Below are 21,819 nucleotides of genomic sequence, written 5' to 3'. Positions count from 1 at the left end.
CAACATATACATCTGTTATTTCTATTTGATTTTATGGGGTTTCAACTCGATTTTCTTCAGTAATTAAATTCAAAGTGGTTAAAAGAGTTCAATACATTTATCACAGATAACATTGGCAGTGCTTTGATTGTATTGAAAAATTTAAGGCAGCAATTCAACTTTTTAATTTTAGTGTGTTGAATTGTTTTCCAATGTAGCAACATTGATCAAAGATGAAGAATTGTATTACCATTCCAGACAAAGTGACAGAATATTCTGACAGTAGATATGAGATTGCATTTTCTTTGGCCTCAACACAGCACCAAACCCCAAATATCCTCTCTGAACTCAGTTCTGGTCTTGACTATTAATCCACACTATATCTTCCCCTTTACTGCAGTATTCAGGATGCTTTGTAAGTTTCTGGGTCACTGCCATCAGTATTGGTTCCTCAGCCATTGGCGTTTGCAGCACAGACCCTACCACCATCCAAACACTCTCTCAACTACTTCAACTTAGAGTCATTCTAGCATTTGTAAAGCAGCTGAGAAGAACATAGAAAAACCAAGGCTGAATATGTTATACAAATCACTGATACAAAAATCCTTCAAACTCAAATCAAAGCATTTTAACTGAGCTAATGCTTTAAACACTTGTAAAATTGAAAAACTCAAAAATCTTCCAGAAATTGATGCAACTTGCTGAGGTATTTCACTTGGAGTTTCAGTGTCTCACAAGCTTTTGCACCGAAATGTCATCCAAAAACTCAACACAACACTTATGGTAGCAATTTATTAGCAGTACTGTTCTACATTTACATACTATATAATTACAACATCTACAGGAATTACTAATAAGATACTAAACCTAAACCAGGGCTGGACTGGTAATCTGGCATACCAGGCATTTTCCCGGTGAGCCGATGCACTTTGGGGCCGATCGGGGGCGGACTGACCATCGGGAGAACTGAGCGGGCCAGTGTGTCGGCCACGAAACATGCAGAATAGGCTGCGATTAGCTAAAATGAGCCGGCGCGTTATGCAGAACGGAGCATAAAACGGTGCCGCGATATGCAGAAAAGGACAGCGTTTTGGGCCAGTTGCCATAAAATATCCCGGGCCGATTTCGCTGTCCAGTCCTGCCCTAAACCTAACCCCAACCCTAATCTTAACTCATAATAATTATATGTAGTTACCTAATATTTTCTTGGGTAAGTAGATTGCAAGTATACTGAAAGTACACGTACTGTAAAATAAAGTTCAACCACACTTGCTTATCTACCAGTGTCATTTAAAGGATGCCCCTACCTTATACAAGCAATTTAAAATAACAAAAATGTACCAAAAATTACCATGCTATTACAAAGGTGTTTGGACATATACCGAGGTAATACCTTGGAATTCTTTAAAGTACCTTGGAATACCATGAATATGATAAGCAGATACCATCAATCTGCGATGGTACATAAATCCACAATTCCACAGTATAATGTTAAGGTCCCTTTAAGGCAAGCCAGTCCACTGAGTGGCCTTCTTGAAAATGTTTTAGGGCAGCTATTTTAGGCATATACGTACAACCCCTATCTGTTTGTATGTGGAAAAGCAGAAATCTCCAGAGCTGTTTGTCAAGGTTATATTTCAATAATATACTTTTAATATATAATAAAAATTATGTATTTTTTAAAAAAAATTTTTTTAGCTCAAATCACACTCAATAAAGGCCCCAGTATTTTTCAGGTTGTCTGGCTAATTAAAAAAATATATAAAAAAAACAGACAATGTCTCTATTAAAACGACAATTTGCTCTTTTAACGGAAAGGCACAACTTCCATTCCTACAGTCAACACATTGAGTGTTATGATTTCTCTCATTCATTTTTCTATGAGTAGCCCATCTCCCCGTCATTACGCCATCTCTGGTTACCATCACAGTGGTTGAAAATGCCTGACCGCATTCAGTTGTTTGTTGCATAACCATCAAGTAATAATTCAGCATAACATAGTGTGTTATTAGTATGTCATAGTTTGAAGCTTTAAATATCCATGTAACCATATCACAGTTACCAGAATACTGAGTCATGTCTAGATGTTTATGGCTGAAAGGTCAAAGTTGAAGTGACAGGTGGAGCTGGCTCAAAGTCAGCAGGCCTGCAGCTGAACCTCTCCTCCCTTCATCCATCAATCTTTACACTTCATTTCCCTTGCCACTGCGGCAGCCCCAGCATATGGCTCAGTGCCCTAAGACTGGCCTGCAAGGCTCTCTAGGGGGATCGCCATTGCCCACAGCTTCAACCTGTAGTTACCACTTGAAAAAAAAATGCTTACTCACCCTGCACTGCCCACAGTCACCGCCGTTATCAACCTCTGCATTATTTATGACTGTCTTTCAGCCATCCTCTCCTCTCTTTTCTCTGTCCTCTTTATGTTTTCCATGCTATCTCACTGCTCGGCTTATTATTAATCTCCCTTGTGTATGACCATTTGAGTTGCAAACCTATTTGCAACCTATTTTACTTCCATAATATAAAGTATTTCCATGTTAAACAGGATATAGATTGAGAAAATTTAAGGGTAGGATTATATTTTATTAATTGGAAATTGATTGGATCATGAAAAATGGTGTCTATGACAGGTGGTTGAAGAGAAGGGGTTGAAAAGGAAAGTTGTGTTAAAGGTGGAGCAAGTATTATATTTTGATTCAAAACTACGAAGACAAACGTTTATTTTCATTGGAATAACATGCATCAATTCATCGTTCATGATAAGATCATGAATCTGTATTAACACAATTAACAGAACAATTCATGTGGCTTATTTTGTGTGGGTGAAATCATGTTTTATCTACAAGATAAATTAGAAAAATAACACAATAAGCCACAAAAGGATTAACCACAAAAGGAACAACCACTCTGCATTAACGACATGTGTGTCTTTATATTCATTTTGCATCAGCTTTAAACCTGGCTGATCCAATCAGAATTTAAAGTCAGAACTATCTGTTTAATGTTAATGCTTTAAAGGTTTTGCTATTTGCATAGGAAGTTACTGTCTAAATGTGTGTTATATGTGTGTGTGTGTTCTTTGATACGTAAAAAGGACACAGTCTTTTCCTACCTTTCCAATAGGTTTAGGCGAATCCCAGTTCCTCTCAATTGAAGGGGGAATCTGGTAAATGTCCTGTGTCTGGTTCACAGAGGGTGGCACCTGGTACACATCCTGCCCAGGACATGCCCCTCCTGCTGTGGGTGGCACCTGGTAAATCTCCTGGCCTGAAACATTAATGGAGGGCGGCACCTGGTAGACATCCTGTGAACTGGGAGGGTACTGTGCCTGGCTTTGCTTCTGTGCCACAGCTGGTGCTTTGGGTTGGGGTTGTGGAGGCTGGGGGCCAGTGGGTACCTGGTAGAGGCTGGAGGAGGCAGGCAGATTATGGCTGGGGGGGAGCATATAGATGCTGTCAGGGTTGGTTGAGTTGGCAGAACTGGAGGAGGGAAAGGCAGGGTGCATGGCTATGTACTGGGAGGTAGGAATGGGCTTGCTGAAAGCACTTTGGGGCAGGTTTAGGTGGCTCTGGGCTGGGCTGGGTTGGGGTGATGACTGCTGTAACTGCTGCTGCTGCTGTTTATCATACATGCCCACAAGGATTTTCAGGCGGTTTCCGGGGACGATGCCTTGGCGACCATGCAGCGAACAGAGCCACCAGCCATCTAGCCCCTGTGTGTCCCGCTCCAGAACAGTCATGATGTCCCCCTTCCGAAAGGACAACTCGTCCGGAGACTCTGCCACATTGTCGTACAAGGCCTTTGCCAACACATTCTACAGGAGAGGACAGAGAAGCAAAAGTTAACATTCACAAATACTCTTTGTCGGTGTGCAAACCAACACATATTGTTAATCATCACGTCGATGGCTTGCATGAAAGACTAGTCGACTGATAGTTCTTAAAGGGATAGTTCACCCAAAAATGTAAATTCTCTTATTATTTACTCACCCTCATGCCAACTCAGATGTGTATGACTTTCTTCAGCAGAACAGAAACGAAGAGTTTTAGAAAAATATCTCAGCTCTGTAGGTCCATGCAATGCAAGTGAATGAATAAGATCTTTGTAGCACCAAAAATCAGATAAATGAAACATAACAGTAATCCACATGACTCCAGTGTTTAAATTAATATCGTTAGAACAATATTTAAGTCTTTATTACTCTAAATCGCCACTTTATCTTTCAATTTCAAATGTACAAGTGAAACTAAACAGGCAACACATTTGACTTTCAGATCAAAAAGTAAGTGAAAGTGGAGATTTAGAGTAAAAAAATATATATATATATATTTGTATCTGTTTCTCATCCACACCTATTATATCACTTCTAAAGATATGGATTTAACCACTGGAGACTTATGGATTACTTCAATGTTTCCTTTAAGTGATTTTTGAAGCTGATCACCATTCACATGCATTGCATGGACCTACAGAGCTGAGATATTCTACTAAATTCTTTGTTTGTGTTCTGCTGAAGAAAGAATGTCATACACATCTGGGATGTCAATTTTTGGGTGAACTATCCCATTAAAGAACCCTTGTAGCCCTGTTAGGCTACCTGACACTCAGACAGGGGGTGTTAGCATAAGATGTGATATTGTGTTCAGAAACAGTTATATGAGGCAGAATGCTTTTTAAAATGTTTTTTAAAAGTTGGATATATGAGGTATTTTTTACATAAACATAACACATGATGTTAAAAAGCGGTGCTCATGGCAGAACATTAAAAAAAACAGCACAAGAGGCAAAGACATCCCTCTGAATGTGTATGGCTGAAGCGCATTGCTTTAAAAGGGATTCATTTAAAGACAAAACTTGTCTGACAGTGTTTTACTGTAAAACAGCATCCTGACAGCACCCTAACTAAAAAAGTAAAGAAAATATCTAGATAAACAAGTCATGTGACTATGGAATAATGCTCCATTGCTTTTTACAGTTTGTCTATCTACTCCAAACACATTTACACAACATGGACTCCATCTGTCCACTCATTTACAAAGCCACCCACAAGTGCGGCAGGTCTTTGACACTTAAACAAATATTTGCAGTTCGGCCCTCTAGAACAGTGCCCCCTCTCTGGCACAAGAATGATAGAGCCTGGCATGACGCCAACTGACACGTGTATTACCCATCCCCATGCCCCCTTATTGAAGCCAACTGCATCCAATAACACTCTATCATGGTCCCCTAAACAAATTCAGAGAGTTTGAATACAAAGAGGACTGCTTTCAGTTTTATTCCTTCGTCATCCATTGTTCGCTACAGAAACCATCTACAATTGTTAACAAATGGGAGAATGAGAGTAAGAAAGAGAGAAAAGTTCACTTTTAAACAAGACATACCCATTGTCCTTTATTCCGCCATAACCCTCCCCACTCTAATACATTGACAGTCAATTCAGCTTATGTTTTGTGTAAGAGTACACAAAAGTAACAGTAGGTAGCAGCTAATTTGCAATACGGAGAGCTCCATGTCGCCCTCATATCCCCGTCTATATCTCTCCTACTGGGAGTTTACTCTGGTTTGCTAACTGCCAGTGGAAAGCCAGGTGATTGATACACCACAGCAGATAGCCAGCAGGTGTTTCATTACTAACAGACCACCCCTGTCAGGACACATGCTGTCTTCAAGTCATGTCTGAATGATGGTATTTACGAGATGAGGACACACCACAATGTTGTGATTATCAGCGGGAAACTCTAATTTTGTTTAAGTCCCAAATTTGCACATTGGGTGTGTGTCAATTCATGAACCATGGTGAAAGCAAACTGAAATTGGTCATAATTATGTACATATAAAACGCACACCTCAGGTCTTTAGTGTCCCAGGACCTCATTCCACCCCCTGTACAGCATAAATGTTTTGTAGCTGTGCCCAGACCCCTTCAATATTCCACAATCTATCTTTTATAAAAATTAATTATCAACATTGGTGACTTATCAGTATTCCATATGCATGTACACATGCATATTTTACACACAATTTCTTACTCAGGGTGGCGATGATGTTTCAGTGACTGACTTGATTTACATTTTACATTGATGCTGTGTCTTCGTCAAAAGCAAAGTAAACTCTAGCAAGTACAACACATGAACATGAAGTTCTAGACTCAATTCTATTCTACTCATTCTATTAAGTAAATTCTATTCTATTCTATTAATTTGTACTCATCTATTTAGACTTAATAAGTGGCTGAGAAAATGCATGTGTGTAACATATGTGTAATTTATGTGTAGCTTATGTGTATCTTGTGTGATATTATGTGCCATGTGTAAATCAATATGTGTTTGACAGTCATTTGCATCTCATGAAATTTCAGTGTGAAATAATGAATTTTGCTTTATATTTGTTGCATTATCTATTTGATTTATGAAAATAAAAAAATAAAAATAGATACAAATATATTTCATTTTATTATTTTCTGATTGTCTTAAAAGTATTTTGAAAATCGTACTCTACTTGGGCATTTTGTACATCCATTTTTGATAGATATAAGTGCCGGGTCTTTCAAGTCCCAAATATGTAGTATTTGGGAAAATTCCCATGCATTTAAGGGTTATCTGAGAATGTTGGCTGTACAGTTTAGTTTGTATGCATTTTGTGTACCAGAAACTTCTACTCATTTACAGTTTATGATCAAATACATAGATAAGGCATCAATTATACACCTAATGCACAACCTTTGATCTTAATTTGTTTTGGCAGTAGCACTAAAAATCGTATTGTCTTGGTCAGAAAGCGGAAAAGCAAGAAAGACAAATGATATTGCCCAACACTTCCATTTTGTCCTGACCAAACTCACTTGAACTATCACTAATATATATAATTAAATTGAAAATCAATACAGTTAAACATCTCAAGACAAAGTATTACATTATGAGGATTATTGTGTAACATGACAAATGTAAATAACAAAACAGTGGACAAATATCTTTATTTGCAACTTTTATATACTATACATTAGAAAATCATATTAAAAGGTAAGCAAAACTAATATTAAACTATAACAATACATTTAAAAACCGCTGTGTCCTTGCAGGCCTTACAATTTTTCTAGAAATGAGAAATGTCAAAAGAGCACCATGGCAAACACTTCCTCTTACAATGGGTTGTAGCCAATATCAGCCCAAAAAGCATGGATGGATGCTTCTTTGAAAATCCAATGGAAATAGTCAATCATATGAGCACCTTAGACATACCGGTTTCAACAAACTATTGTCTGACATCCACTAATCCTAATCTCGCATACTAAATGGCAGGTTTTCCAAACTAAAATCTTCTTTCCAAATTCTTATACTATTGCTTTGATGCTAATTATACACCTCTGGTGCAGTAGGTACACACACACACACTGAGTGAATGTGATCTCCGTAATTGTGCTGAGTGAGAGGCTTCTGATTCACTGCGTGTTAAAAAAGATCTGTGTGGAGATTGGCAGAGGCAGTCTGATGAATGCTGTCTCTGTGTTGAGAGCTGGAGGAGAGAGAGCAGAGTCTCACCGAGGGCATATCTGACAGATGAATGCCCTGCCTGTGCTGCCAGGGTGAGAGTAAGTCCCTCTGTCTCCCATAAAACCAGAGGAGACTGGGGCTGGACACAATAGCGTCCGGGAGGCTTTACTGCCTGCTAGCAGCTGATTGAGATGTCACCATGTAGGGCTGGCACACAAATGCACACACAAAGATGCACATATGCGTTTATACCCAGAGGAATTTGCAAACGCATAGAGGCACGCATACCACCACAGCCTCTTCTATCCATTCTCACATGCACTCACACACAAAATGTCACAATAATGAGAAGCCCTCAGACCAGCTGACAGAGCTCATTAACTCCACTGGCTTTTTCCATAGAGGCACTTTAAGCCATTATTTGGGGGGTCTTTGAAAAGGAATGAAAAGTCATTTGTGACTATATGAAAATCTACTGACAAACATGATGAACATGCTATGTCAGTGGCTCTCAACTGGTCGTCACCCAAAAATGCATTGGAGGTCTATTTAGTAAGGGTCACTTAAACAAGAAAATGTGTAATCGTGCATAAAATACACAAAAAGGAGATATTAGCAGAATGTTAGGCTCAGTCACCATTCATTTTCACTGCATTCTTTCAATATAATACAATTAAATGGTGACTGAGGCTAACATTCTACCTAATCTTTCCTTTTGTGTTCCATGGATGAAATAAAGTCATACGGGTAAGGAACAACATAAGCAGCAGTAAATGATGACAACATTTTCATCTTTGAGCCAAGTCCTTTTATAAATTAATTGGGTGGTTTATGTTATTGTGGCAGAAAAAAAAAAAGGAATTCCTTGTGACTTGTTGTATTTGACTTTTTCCTCCTTATCTTCAATGCCTTCTCCCCTTCTGAAAATGAGTGTTGTGTGCTTAAGGCTAGTCTATTCACTGTTTTTCTAAAAAAAAAAATTTTTGCCAAGTTAAAAACTCTGGAGGACTAATGACATCACAAGCTGTTGAACTTTGCCTACATTATAGAAAGCATGCCAAGCTTCTCAATCTGTCTCTCCCACTCACTCACACTTCTCCACATATCCCTTTCTTTCTATCTCTGTCTGTAGATCAGGACAAAGGACATGTTTAGGGAGTGATTCACAGAGGTTTATGAGTGAGTGCGAGTCAATGATTCAGTGATGGTGTGTGTTTTATAATTTGTTGGGAATGTACACAGGAAAACCCAAGCACACGGACAGTAAGATGGCAGCAGGAGGATAAATGAAGGAAAATAAGAGAGCTGAGAATATTTGGCAATTGATCAATGGAATTTATATCTTCTTCAGAGCGCAGGAAAAATTACACCTTTCATCTACAACAATCATTAAATACAACATTAAGCACAACACCGATCAGCCACAACACCAAAACCACCTGCCTAATATTGTGTAGGTCCCCCTTGTGTCATCAAAACAGCTCTGACCTGTCAAGTCATGGATTCCACAAGATCTCTGAAGGTGTCCTCTGGCACAAAGACATTAGCAGTAGATCCTTTAAGTCCAGTAAGTTGCGAGGTGAAGCCTCCATGGATTGGACTTGTTGGTCCAGCACATCCAATAGATGCTCAATCGGATTGAGATCGGGGGAATTTGAAGGCCAAGTCAACACCTTGAACTCATTGTCATGTTTCTCAAACCATTCCTGAACAATTTTTGCCGTGTGGCAGGGCGCATTATCCTGCTGAAAGAGGCCACTGCCATCAGGGAATACTGTTGGCATAAAGGGGAGTACGTGGTCTGAAACGATTTTTAGGTAGGTGGTACGTGTCAAACTAACATCCACATGAATGCCAGGACCCAAGGTTTTCCTGCAGAACTTTGCCCAGGGCATCATTCTGCCTCTGCCGGCCTGCCATCTTCCCATGGTGCATCCTGCTACCATCTCTTGCCCGGTTAACACCACACATGCACCCGGCCATCCACATGATAAAAGAAAAAATTATTCATCAGACCAGGCCACCTTCTTCCATTGCTCCATGGTCCAGTTCTGATGCTTCAGAACTTTCGGTGATGGACAGGGGTCAGCATGCGCACTCTGACCAGTCTGCGTCTACACAGCCCCATGCGCATAAAGCTGCTATGCACTGTGTGTCTTGACACCTTTCTATCATGGCCAGCATTACGTTTTTCAGCAATTTGTGCTACAGTGGCTCTTCTGTGCGATCCGACCAGACGGGCTAGCCTTCGCTCCCCTCGTGCATCAGTGAGCCTTGGACGCCAATGACCCTGTCGCCGGTTCACCGGTTGTCCTTCCTTGAACCACTTTTGGTAGGTGCTAACCACTGCATACCGAGTACACCCCACAAGACCTGCCGTTTTGGAGACGCTCTGACCCAGTTGTCTAGCCATCACATTTTGGCTCTTGTCAAAGTTGCACAGATCCTTACACTTACCAAATTCTTCTGCTTCCAACACATGAAATTCAGGAACAGACTGTTCACTTGCTGCCTAATATATCCCACCTCTTGACAGGTGTCATTGTAACGATATAATAAATGTTGTTCACTTCACCTGTCAGTGGTTTTAATGTTATGGCTGATCAATGTATATGATTGCATTAAACATGAGTTGTTCCCTCAAGGGTATTTTCTGGCGTATATCTGCAGTTATTGAGCAATCGTTGGGGAATCTACTTTGTAATTCTTCCCAAACTGCAAGATTCTCATAATTTTAAGAAACTACTCTCAAGTAAAAGTTTTTTAAATAGTGATAAGCTACACAATAAGCTACTTCTCAATGCTGTTTGATATATAGACATTTTTGAGGCTGTTCGCTTTACACCGAATGCGTTTTTGGGTCCATCCACACTGTTTTCCAACTGGTTTTCTATGTAAACATGCACTACATATCACTGCATCGCACTGATTTTTCTCATGCAGGAGCACCATGATTGTTTAGCGTAAGGACACATTTGGTGTGAACAGCGCCTTATGAGAGCACATTTTCACTCTGTTTGCTCTACAGGTAAGCTGCTGTTTATGCAATACAATGTGATATAAAAGACAGCACTATAAAGTTTTGACACACTACATAACTATTGTTTGGGGGGAAAAGTAGCTTGTTACTGGTAACGCTACACTGAGTTAGCATCACGATAATTGAGTTAGTAAAAATAATACTTTTAGTCAACTACTCCCTAACGCAGTTATCAAGGTACTTTTTGAGGTAAATGTGTAACAATAAAACTTTTTCAAGATGTGTGGACAACATGAGACCAGAAAGCATTTCCCCATGGAGATCATCACCATGGAAATGCCAATGTCAAAAAAGTTATCTTTACATAGAGCAGACAGAGACTGATGTTACATTTTATTATCTCCAGAGAGCATAAAAAGGGAAAGACAAAGAGAATAGATGAAAGAGATGGAGGGAGAGAATGGAGAAGAAAAGGAATGTCATCATCCAAAGGACAAAATGTTAAATCCATTTCCATTTAAAAGGGTCAAATGTTCGACAATGTTTTGCTGGCCACACATTAATGATGAAAGAAACAGTGAAAGTTGGTACTTTGTGCATTTTTACTGATCAGATAGCTCTCATGAAGATACCAAGTGTAAATACCATCCAAAGTTTGAGACGGATAGAAATGAGATTTTAAGACTAAACTTTACACCTTCCAAATGGACCTATGTCAGCATAAAGAAGTTTGAGAGCTCAAAGACAAAAAAATGCTGCACATAACAGCTGTTGCCTTTTGTACCACTATTGCCAAAGCAATTTTAGCTGCCTCGTTTTTTTTTTTTTTCTTATTCTTTTTTTTATTTGTATTTTTTATGAACCACATCAAGTGGTGGAAAATAGCACCGCATGGCAATAAAATCATCACACAAGTGAACTCCAATATATTTGCATCTAACACAGGAATAGTAGATTGGATTTATATCAATTTTGCCAACACAAAATTTGGCTAATTGTAAATGGAAAGTGCATATCCAATCGCATAGAAATCTGAAGTGAACATAGTTCAGAAGAAATGTTAAGAATGAAAGAGGAAAATTTGACAGGAAAGAGGGATGTGGAGCTGTGGAGAGAGGGAAGGAAGAGGCTGTGCTGCTGTTCATTCAGACAGAGCCACTGAACAGGAGGTAATGCAACAGCTGCAGGAGCGCACTCTGCACAGACAGGTCAATGTGTGTGTGTGTTTGTTATGTTGTAGGGGGGTGGGGTTGAACAGCTTTTGTCTGGTGCCTCTACATGACCCCATGTGACAAACACTCGTACAGTTAGCGAGGTGGGGGCAGGTTGTGTTATTTTGTGGGTGTGTGTGTTTATTGTGTGTGTGCATTAGAGCATGGGGGAAGTATGAAAAAACACCTAGAGCCCTGCTCTTAGCCAGTGGTTCACAACTGGTTTTGCTTCAGGAGCCACATTTTCCATTATGGAAGTATTAGCCATTTTCAACCAGGGTCTAGAATCACATTAATACATTTTTGCAATGTAGTAATATGATAGTTTCATTATAAACTTTTATTATAATCCAAAAAGACAAATACAACAAACAGGTGTCGGCAGCTGCCCATAAATCTCTCTCTCTGTCGCACTGCTGTTTTCGGTCGCCATCATCCCTCTTGAGCTTCATCAGCCTAATTAGGGGGCGGGTGTGCGGAATCACGACCCTGCCCAGCCCTCCACCCTGCCACATTCCTCCCTCATTCTCTCAGTCCGGGGAGCCTCTGGCATGACGTACACCCCCGTTTTGTTGATTTAAAATTCAATAAGTATTAACCATAAAAACCTCATTCATTTTGGGAAAGAAATTGCACACTGTGACATTTTAAACAGACTGTCACTCACGGCCTTGTTTCCATTCGTGTCAAATTAAAGATATTGTCTAATCTGTCTAAGGTCTATTCTCATCCCACATCCAGCTATTGCAACCTGGGAGCTAACGCTTCCTACATCATCAAAAGTTTTTATTGGTTAAAAAACAGATGGGCGCTGCAGACAAAACAAGGCAGTCTATGTTATGTTGATCACATAAGGCACCTGAGCCTGACCAAACTAGAATAAAAACTAGATGTTCCGATGTTCAGTTTTATCTGTGCTGTAAATTTAGTACATGGGAAAATACATTTGTGAAACTTGGTGAGAGGGTTCTAACAATGCACAATGCGTGTAGCGTCTCAAGCTTGATTTGACATTTCTTGGTTGGGTTGTTATTCTGAAGGGCTTACTGGGTGCATAAGTAGCAGTTTAGCTGGAGTAATTACAAGGTGGTTAGAATTTCGAACAGCAAGCTGTTGTAGACACATTTTCAGACATATACACAAGTAGTAGACATTGTATAAGACAACTCTGATAGTCATCAGATTGAAAACACAACGAGTGAGGGCAGAGATGTGACTCAGGCAGCCAGATGCATGTTTGGACGCTTGCCGTTATCAGCCGTGTCAGTCAGTTGTGTGACACACATTCATGTGGAAGGAAGCTCACACACACAAAGTTAAAATTATTATAAGGTTACTGTTTGTGTTTTAAAGGGATAGTTCAACACAAATGTATTGTCTATTTCTCTTAAGCTTGTCTGTGATAACTCTGTGTATCTGAACAGGATGAAAGCTTCTGTAAAAGATGTTGGAGGTATATGCTGTAAGTGGGGCATAAACCTGCTCTATTTGTAGGAAGGGACCTGTAAATCTCGACAGAATAGAATACAATAGCAGAATAATGATGGCAGAGACAAACAGTGGGCCACTAGCCTGCTCTATTTTCAATGGCCTAGTGAATTTACAAGACAAGACCAGACTTGAGCACTAACAACAGAACAGCAGAAAAGAAGAGCGGCGGGTGGGAGGCACATAATTAATTGTTAGTTTGTATGTTTGTACAAAACTAAGCAAAAAGGAGACAATAACAGATGGTAAAGTCAGAGGTAGAATAAATAAATCCTAAATCTTATGCCCTTGAAGGCAAAATTCATAATTGAAACAAAAATAATGGTGTTATCTTTTATATTTTATGTGCTGGTTTTATTTGTTTTTATTTTTTTTGTGACTATTTGTACTGTCATGTCATTAATTTTTTTAAAAGTGAGAAATACTGTTAAACTCTAAAATCTGAATCTGTTAAAATAGGACTCACACCTGAATTTGACCTTGGTGGGACTTCATTGTGAAACCTATATCTGTTGTTTTCTAATTGTCTTTGTGAAAACACAAACTATTCAAAAATATATATTTTTTTCTATTTTATTATTATTTAAAAACAAGACAAGTCTAAGGAATGTTTCTATTTAGATAGCTAAGTGTGTGTTCGTGCAAATAAGTGTACATAGCATTCTCAGAGCAAGTCTAGGCATTCCTAAAACATTCCATAGCTTTTATCTTACTCAGATATTAGCCTACATTCCTTACCATCAGACCATTTACAACCCACTGCACACAGCCACACTTTCATACTGTACACCTCTTTCATTTCATACTTTCAGTACAATCTTGTTACACTCATACAAGCATACAGACACTACTGTTGATTGGTGCATCCTTTACTGTGATTCACAATCAGCACATCCTAGGTTTATTGAAAAATCCTAATAAAAATATCCCAGATCATCCCAGTAACAAAACTACACTCCTACACGCACTTACAATCAGTCATTCACCATCCAGCTTGCTTGTGTTGACCTGTAAAAACAAAGACACCTCATCTGCCCCTCCTTTTCTGGCAGGGTGAGGTTGCAACACCATCTTTCAAAAAAGTAGCTCTGATTCTTGTAGCTACAGGCTACAACTAAGTGTGGGTTTGCTGCCAATTTTTTTTCCACACCAACACAACGCTGATGAGCAATCTTCACACCATGACTTAAAGAGCTGGATAGGTCAAAAGAGATAAATGTGATCATAACAAGGATACTGTGCATTTTAGTACAGACTGCAGAGTGTGCTAAACATTCCTTTTCACCCTGAGTGGAGGACCTTCATCACTTCACAAACATGTTCAGAATCCTCCCAATCCCAAACAATAAATCCAAAAATGACAGGCTTCAATGGAACACAATTTATTTCCAATGAGCGTCACTCTGACCTTAAACACTCATTCCACTCGTCAAGGAGTCAGATACAAAGACAGGAAGAGGGGTTTGCAAATGGAATGTGCATCACTGCTGAGAGACAACATTTTTTGGACGTTTTCACTTTGGAAACTAGGTAAGTGCTACAAAGAAACAGTGAATTACTATTATTAATAATAATACTATGACTTATTTATTACGCTTGTGTATTTATCTGAAATATTTTTAACTAAAAAGGTATGAACAAAGTTTACACAAGCTGGTGAACCGTTTTTGATTTGATCCCACCCTAGGCAAACTTCTGTAAAAGTTGTCTCATAGAGTCTGAAATACCTTTGACAACACTATGTAGGCTTCATGTGCATGCTGTTACTGAAGGTGATGAATTTTTTATTTTCAGATAAAATGACAAGAATTTTCCCAGACTGCTCTCAAATCAGCACTAAATGCTGACACCCATAATGTGTGAATGATTATGATGACAATGAAGAGGATGAGGAGCAGGCCCTGTCAGTCAGATCTCCCAGGAGAGGGTGATGGTTGAAGGCCAGTGGGGGGAATTTCACCCTCCTAAACTCAAGAGGAGGGGTGTGAGTCAGTACTGAATCATAGCCCTTTTCCATGGACATGGTACAGATGCGGGTTCCAGGGCCAATGGGAATTCTCCAACTGGTCCATGCATTTCCACGACAGAAAAGGCAGTTCCGGGGTGGAAAAGCTGGTTCAGCATCAGCCTCAAAAGCTTGCTGGTCTCAGACGCAGAAACCGATAGGTCAGGGTGCGGAGGGCGGTATAACGTTTTGCAAAAATGAAATGTATTCCCAAACAACAACAGAAGCTACCATCTACAGCAAGGCGTACTTTTCTCTATAACAGCAATAAAAACCCCACGCAAAAATGTCAGACATCAAAAGCATTAAGGAAACGTAGATGAAACAAGCACTCTTCTAGCAATATGGTTTTAAGATGAGATTCAAGATAAGAGAGATCGCAAAGGGAAAAAGAGTCTAAATGATAAACATCGACTTTAATTACATTATTTAATCGTTCTTATGTAGCTGATTTCATTACATTTACCAACTTTGCTAGCTTAGCTTTCAGGCTTCTCATCTTATTTTGAGCATTGTTTTGTTCAGTAAGGGGACTACCCAATTATTTACGGAGATCGTGGCTATCAATTAAGGTAAACTAGTGGTATTCTAAATCAAGACATAAACATAATATTATATGCTATGGCAAAGCACAAAATATAAACATCCGCTACACCAATGTTAATAATAATTCCACTGATAGAGCTTAAAGTACTTAGCAAGTTTATCCGCATTAAAAAAGTTCATAAAAAATAATGTAATAATGTTACCTGTTGTTTTGAGCGAAGACGTCGTCTCTGGCAATCTAGTTAAGCAGTGTCAAAATGTTGAATTGCATTTCTCTGTATATTTAAATATGTCCCCAAAAACAGGACTAAGTCGTATACACAAACATTACAACACACCATGTTTGTTTTGGGCAGGTGAGGTAGTCATGTAAAATTACCACGTAGCCATGTAAACCGTTACGTCAATGTTTGGTTCTCATGCAGATCTCAAGTCAGTGGAAAGTGTGGCCCGTTTGCAGTTGGCTCTTGATTGTCCTGGCTGTGAACCAGCCAAGTTCAGTCTTGTAGACCATTGTGACACACTGAAGCATTTTATGCTAGCTTGTTTCTACAAACTATGAAAACAAAAATTTCCACTGTATTAAAATGTAAAATGAAACCCTTAAAAAACTAAACTAGCTGCAAACTTGCCACAAATTTACTGCAAAATTGCAGCTCATTATTTTCACATGCAAATAAATTTGTGATTAGCTGCAAATATTTGCCAGAAGTTTGCGAACTCTCAATTTTTGTAAGGGAAAGAAATGTATTGTAGATTGCTGTAGCACTTTTGTAGCGTCTCATACTAACTTGTTTCAACACACGATAACACTCACAAAATTTCCACTGTATAAAATGTGAAAAGGAAAGGTAATGTCTTTTACATTTCCACTGTATAAAGTGAAAAGTAACATTAGTGACACTCCTGCAGACAAATTTCCACTCTATAAAATGTGCAGAGGAAAGGTAATCCCTCACAAAAAAATAGAGGTCTGCTAAATGTGCTGCAAAATTGCAACTCTTCACAGGTAGTGGTTAATCTGCATCAAACCTTGCCCACCAACAATGGACAATTTGTCCAAATGCTACTATCAAAACTTCATTGGCAGACCTGTGGCAGCAATGAAGAGTTTGCTGCAAAGCTCAAATTCTTTCGATTTTATTTAGGGAATGTCTTGTGATACTTTCAATAGACTGACAAATTTACACTGTATGAAGTGAAAAGAAAAGGTAATGTTTAGTAGATCGGTATGACACTACTGAAGCATCTTATAGTAGCTAGTTTCCACAGAATATAAAATGACAAATTTCCTCTTTATAAATAGTGAAAAGGATAGATAATGGCTTGTAGACCATTCCTGAATATCGGAAAAGTCACAAGGTATTCCTGTGACATAAACCACAATCTGATACTTTTCACATCCTCCAAACTTCTCTCAAAACTCTGTCAACTTTGTGCTTGAATGCACACTTTTGATATTCAGTGCAATAATAATTGACAGTCACCATGTGTTTACATTTCAAGACAGGTCCATTTCAATGGCCGGGGAATATCCCAGCCTCTGCAGGGGGTGAACCCCAGGGTCCAGATTCCTCACAGATGGAAATATAGTACAGCCCAACTCTCACTTCCAAATACCAAAACCCTGTGTCATCCCCAACTCTTACAAGCTGAATGAGTGCCAATACTTTCAAACAATAGCAAGGAATTGATGCTTTAGCCAAAACCCTGGCCCAGTCAACTTAAACTCATTCTCTCTCTCTCTCTCTTTCTTTCCTTTTTCTACTTACTCCCTTCCATAAAACCTTAATCTTTCAGCTTTCTCCTGAGTCAGCAGTGAAGCTCACAGCGGCATGGCTCCATTCCCTTCCACTCTTTCCCTGCTATGCCTGGCTTCTCACACTCTCCCCTAAGCTTTCAAAACTCACTGCTCCTCAAGAAAAGTTTTACTTGCTCTGATCTGCTACTGTCAAAAACACATCAAGAAAATATGAAACCGTTAAAGATTTAAAGGCACAATAGGTCAAAAAAAAAGTGCAAAAATTAGAAAATAAAAACAAAGTTAAATGTTACATTTCTCTTACATTCTTCTAAGACACTACCTCACTCCCCTGTCTATCCCAGAGGCATTACCCCAGGGCATTTAGCATAACCAATTCAAAGCGTTCACACAACAATGAGAACAGCAAATATGCTCACAGTAACACTCACCAGATAATTCATTTTCAGCCCTGCTGTGTGAGTCGCTGGGACTCCAGACAGCACTTAAGTGGCTGAGGTTTAACCCCCGACGAAAACTCCCTCGGACCGTCCACCCCTTTATAAAAAGCTCTCGCCGTCTGCGTCGGTGAGAAAGTGAGGGCTCCTAACACATACTCCAATTCCGTGATCTCAGAGAGCAAGAATGAGACTGTTCCATATACTTCTCGCTCTTTAACTCTCTCACTTGCTCGCTCTCTCATTCCCTCTCTGTGTTCATCTTGTTCTCTTTCTCTTTGCTTGCTTTCTCTCCCTCCCTTTCCTACAGGAGGAGGAGAGAAGAATGCATAGAGTAACCTGACACCCTCCCAGTTCCTTCTGAATCCTGACATTCCCTTTCCCTGCTCCTGATTGGCTGAGGACTCTCTTCTTATGTTAACGAGTCTTACACTCTTCCTCCCCCTGGCTGTGAGGAATGTTCAGTGAGACATTAGCTTTCGTTTTATACTATCCTCTGAACCCCTAATACACAAACACGCATCGCCTGACACCACAGCTTTGTCTAGATCCTTTCCTTGAGCCTCTGTGAGATTCCCCTCTCTTGCTTTGTGTTGTTGCTTCGAACTTTTATACTAAAAGTAAATGCCCTCAAGCAACTCCTCTTCTCTTATTGTAAATGGAAAGCAAACCTCAAATGTCTTTTTCCCAGTTATTTTTAACCTTGTTTCAAAATGTTCAGTGTGAATATGTATTATGAATTAGTAAATTAACAATTATGAAAACAAATAACTAGCTAGCTTGTGATGGATAGACACTTTATTGAGTCCTGAGGGCATATACTGTATGGTTATTAAATGTAACAAATCACAGATGCATAATTCTGTTCTTAGTTCATCATCTCCATTTCAATTAAACTGACACAAATGTAGTTATTTATTTCTTCAGAATAAATTATAGGGGAAAAGACACAGAATGAGGTAAACTTCTTTCTTTTAAATAAATCACAGCTTGAGCTAACAAAACATATGAGGTTGGTTTTAATAGTACTGTATTAAATTAGAAATATTACAGTCAATAAGAGTATATTAGTTTCTGTGTATTTATATGTAGGAAAAAATTAATGAACCATGAATAAAGTTACTGTAAATAATAATATTTGCTAATATTTGCACAACATAATTTTCCAAATCTCCCGTGAGGGAGTGACAAGGTCAGGAGGTCAAATTGGGATCCCCATTTAAATCAATGTAAACAGACTAAAGCTATGCATCCTAATGGACCGTCTCCTGTGATTTCAAGATAACAGTCAGAATATCCTGTCTAAGAAGAGAATATCTCCATTCTTTAAAAAAAAAACCTGGAATGTTAGAAGTGACAAAGCAGAATTATGCAGTCCATAAACTGCCACGACATTGTCCCATGGCCTAGTGCTGAGGTCAGGGAAGAGGTCAATAAGGTAGCAGAGAGCCAGGCTTACGTAATTCGTCGCAGCATTCCAGCATTCCTCTTGAAATGTCCTGCCAGAGAACATAGTGTCCCTTAGAGCTACATTTTAGTGATGAGACTTGTAGATACTGATAGAGTATTTATAGTATTGTGTTTACTAGATGTGCTACATGGACAATAGTACGAGGACACCCCTTAATTCCAGTGATGACAAATCTTATTCCGGGTTCATATTCCATACTGCTGATTACCACAAAAACAATTGAGACTCGTAAAAATCAAGGTTAGAGTGAGGCATCCACAATGAATGTGAATGGGGCGATTTTGGAGGGTTTTTGCAAATGTGAAGCTTATAATTTATAAAGGCACATTAATTCCTCTGTTCAAACTTGTGCATTATGTGAGCTGTAAAGTTGTATAATCCATAATTTTTACAGTTGTTTTAAGGTTTACAGTGCTACGTTGTCATGGCAATAAAGTAGTAAACTTGAATGTAACTTGAAATGTTAGTAAGCAGTTTTATCACTAAAATCATATTAGCATGCATATTGTTTAAGTCTTGTGGCTATACTATGGAAACAGTGAGTATTATAACATGTACAGATTGGCCCCATTTCCTTCCATTGTAAGTGCCTCATTGTAATACAGACTTGTATTTGGCTTTTATTAAAGCTGCACTATCTAAGATTTTCTGGTTAAAAATCAACAAATTGCCATTATTGATTAAGTACATAAACAATATGTGTCCATTTTTTTCTTTTAGTCACAGTTTTAGTATTTTTACAAAAATGTCCTTTAACATTTTAGCCAACGAAAATAATACTTTTACTTGATGACGACGTGCAAAGTGGAGAAAAGTGTAAAACTGTAACAGACCAAACTTTTATCAAATATTAAAATATTTTGAAAAAAAATATAACGATTTTCTAATGTAAACATGTATCAAACATACAATAATAGTGTATAGACAGAAGTATTATCTACTTTTTAGAAGTTAGCCTGTATTCTAAATTCTTGATGCTTTAGAGACTTATTCATTTTCCGTGAAAGGGTATTACATTGTGTGTAACATGTTTTTTATGGAAACCATGTATTCACAACACAAGTTATGCAACGCAAATTATGATTATTTTGACTAGTGCATCATATAGATATATTAATGAATCTCATGTATAAATAGGATGCGTTTGAAAGAGGTATTTACCCCATTTTAAAGGTTCATTTTGACAGTGTTAGCGCATTCAACTCACGCAGCTCAAGCAGAAAAATGTCCAACACACTGCATTAATGGATTAGATGAATCCATATCTAATATCTTCTTCTATTTACAGATTCTCAAGATGTTTCTTTTTATTGTCATATTTTCGTCAACAGCTTTCGTCAAAAGCTATAATCTAGCTTTAATAAAATCATTTCATAATCTTTATGATGCACCTTTTGCATCTCATCTTCATTATCATTGACAAAACCAATAAACCTTTCATCAACAAATGCTTTAATCATTGTTTTCGTTGATGAGATTAACAATATAAATAATAATAAATTCTTACATTGAACTCGAATCAGCAGTATCACGAGTGGTGTCAGAAAATTTTACAATTCATTCATTCAAAATATGTAAATAAGAGTGTTGTTTACTTCAAAGGAAGTAATATTTCATTTTTCAATGTTTAATCGTATAACATAATAATATCAACATGAAAATAGCACAGCTCTAAATTTCTACCAATCATGATCACACACAGGCGATGTCCAGGTAAACTCATATCATGAGATTCATCCTCAGTTTTACATTTCAAACACAGATATATCTAGAGAGCACAAAGTGCAGCTTTAAGAAAAGGAGGGACAAGTCCAAATACATTTCTGTGGTAACATCATTATGTCACAAATGTTGTCGATTGAGGTTAACTTTTATTGAACCCGGAACATTTATTTGACGCCACATTCAAAAACATTTAAGAGAATTGTGTTTTCAACTTCAACTTGTGTGTTTTCAATGACAATTGTTAGGAAGGGTCCTTTTCTGTTCCAGCATGACAATGAACACAAAGCAAAGTTCATAAAGAAATGGTAACCCCACTGAACAGCCAGGCCCCAAACCATTACTGGGGCAAGTTGTAAAAAAAATCAACATATATTCAATGTTCAAACTTTTTTCCTGGGCAATAACAGTGGAAATGTTCAATTGATGTTTTCTAGCCAAGACTTCAATGTAAGTGGCTTTGTGGAAATTGGCTTTCAAATATAAATCTTATGAAATATACTGATGTGAAAAGAGAGAAAATTGTGACAACTAGCCCCCCAGTCACCACAATATCTAAAGTCCAAGATACCTAAATGTGTAAAATAGCCTGAAGCCGAGGCCAAGAGTTAAAGAGCATTGCTGGTGTCAACTCAGCTAGAGTACCCCTAATTGAAAGTAGTTTGGCAATTTAAAGCCCTTATCTTCATTCACACCGCAGCTGTCTTTTCAAGCCACAAGGTGCTGTG

At 38.4% G+C, this 21,819-nt stretch overlaps 1 protein-coding gene across 3 annotated transcripts in view; it reads right to left on the bottom strand.

The window, feature by feature from the left end:
* Window positions 1–21,819, bottom strand: part of LOC127622920 (breast cancer anti-estrogen resistance protein 1-like) — a 123,378-nt gene that overhangs the window by 28,203 nt on the left and 73,356 nt on the right. For 2 of the 3 annotated variants that reach the window (XM_052097089.1, XM_052097090.1), the window contains one exon: window positions 3,092–3,793. In XM_052097089.1, the coding sequence (XP_051953049.1) occupies window positions 3,092–3,793 (702 nt within the window). Of the gene's footprint in view, window positions 1–3,091; window positions 3,794–17,892; window positions 18,185–21,819 lie in introns of those variants that run through there. The other variant, XM_052097088.1, reaches the window with a different exon arrangement.

This window comes from Xyrauchen texanus, chromosome 29 (assembly GCF_025860055.1).
Source record: "Xyrauchen texanus isolate HMW12.3.18 chromosome 29, RBS_HiC_50CHRs, whole genome shotgun sequence".
NCBI classification, from domain to species: Eukaryota; Metazoa; Chordata; class Actinopteri; order Cypriniformes; family Catostomidae; genus Xyrauchen; species Xyrauchen texanus.
The sequence above is the reverse complement of the archived record's forward strand: the minus strand, read 5'-3'. Positions and strand labels throughout refer to the sequence as shown.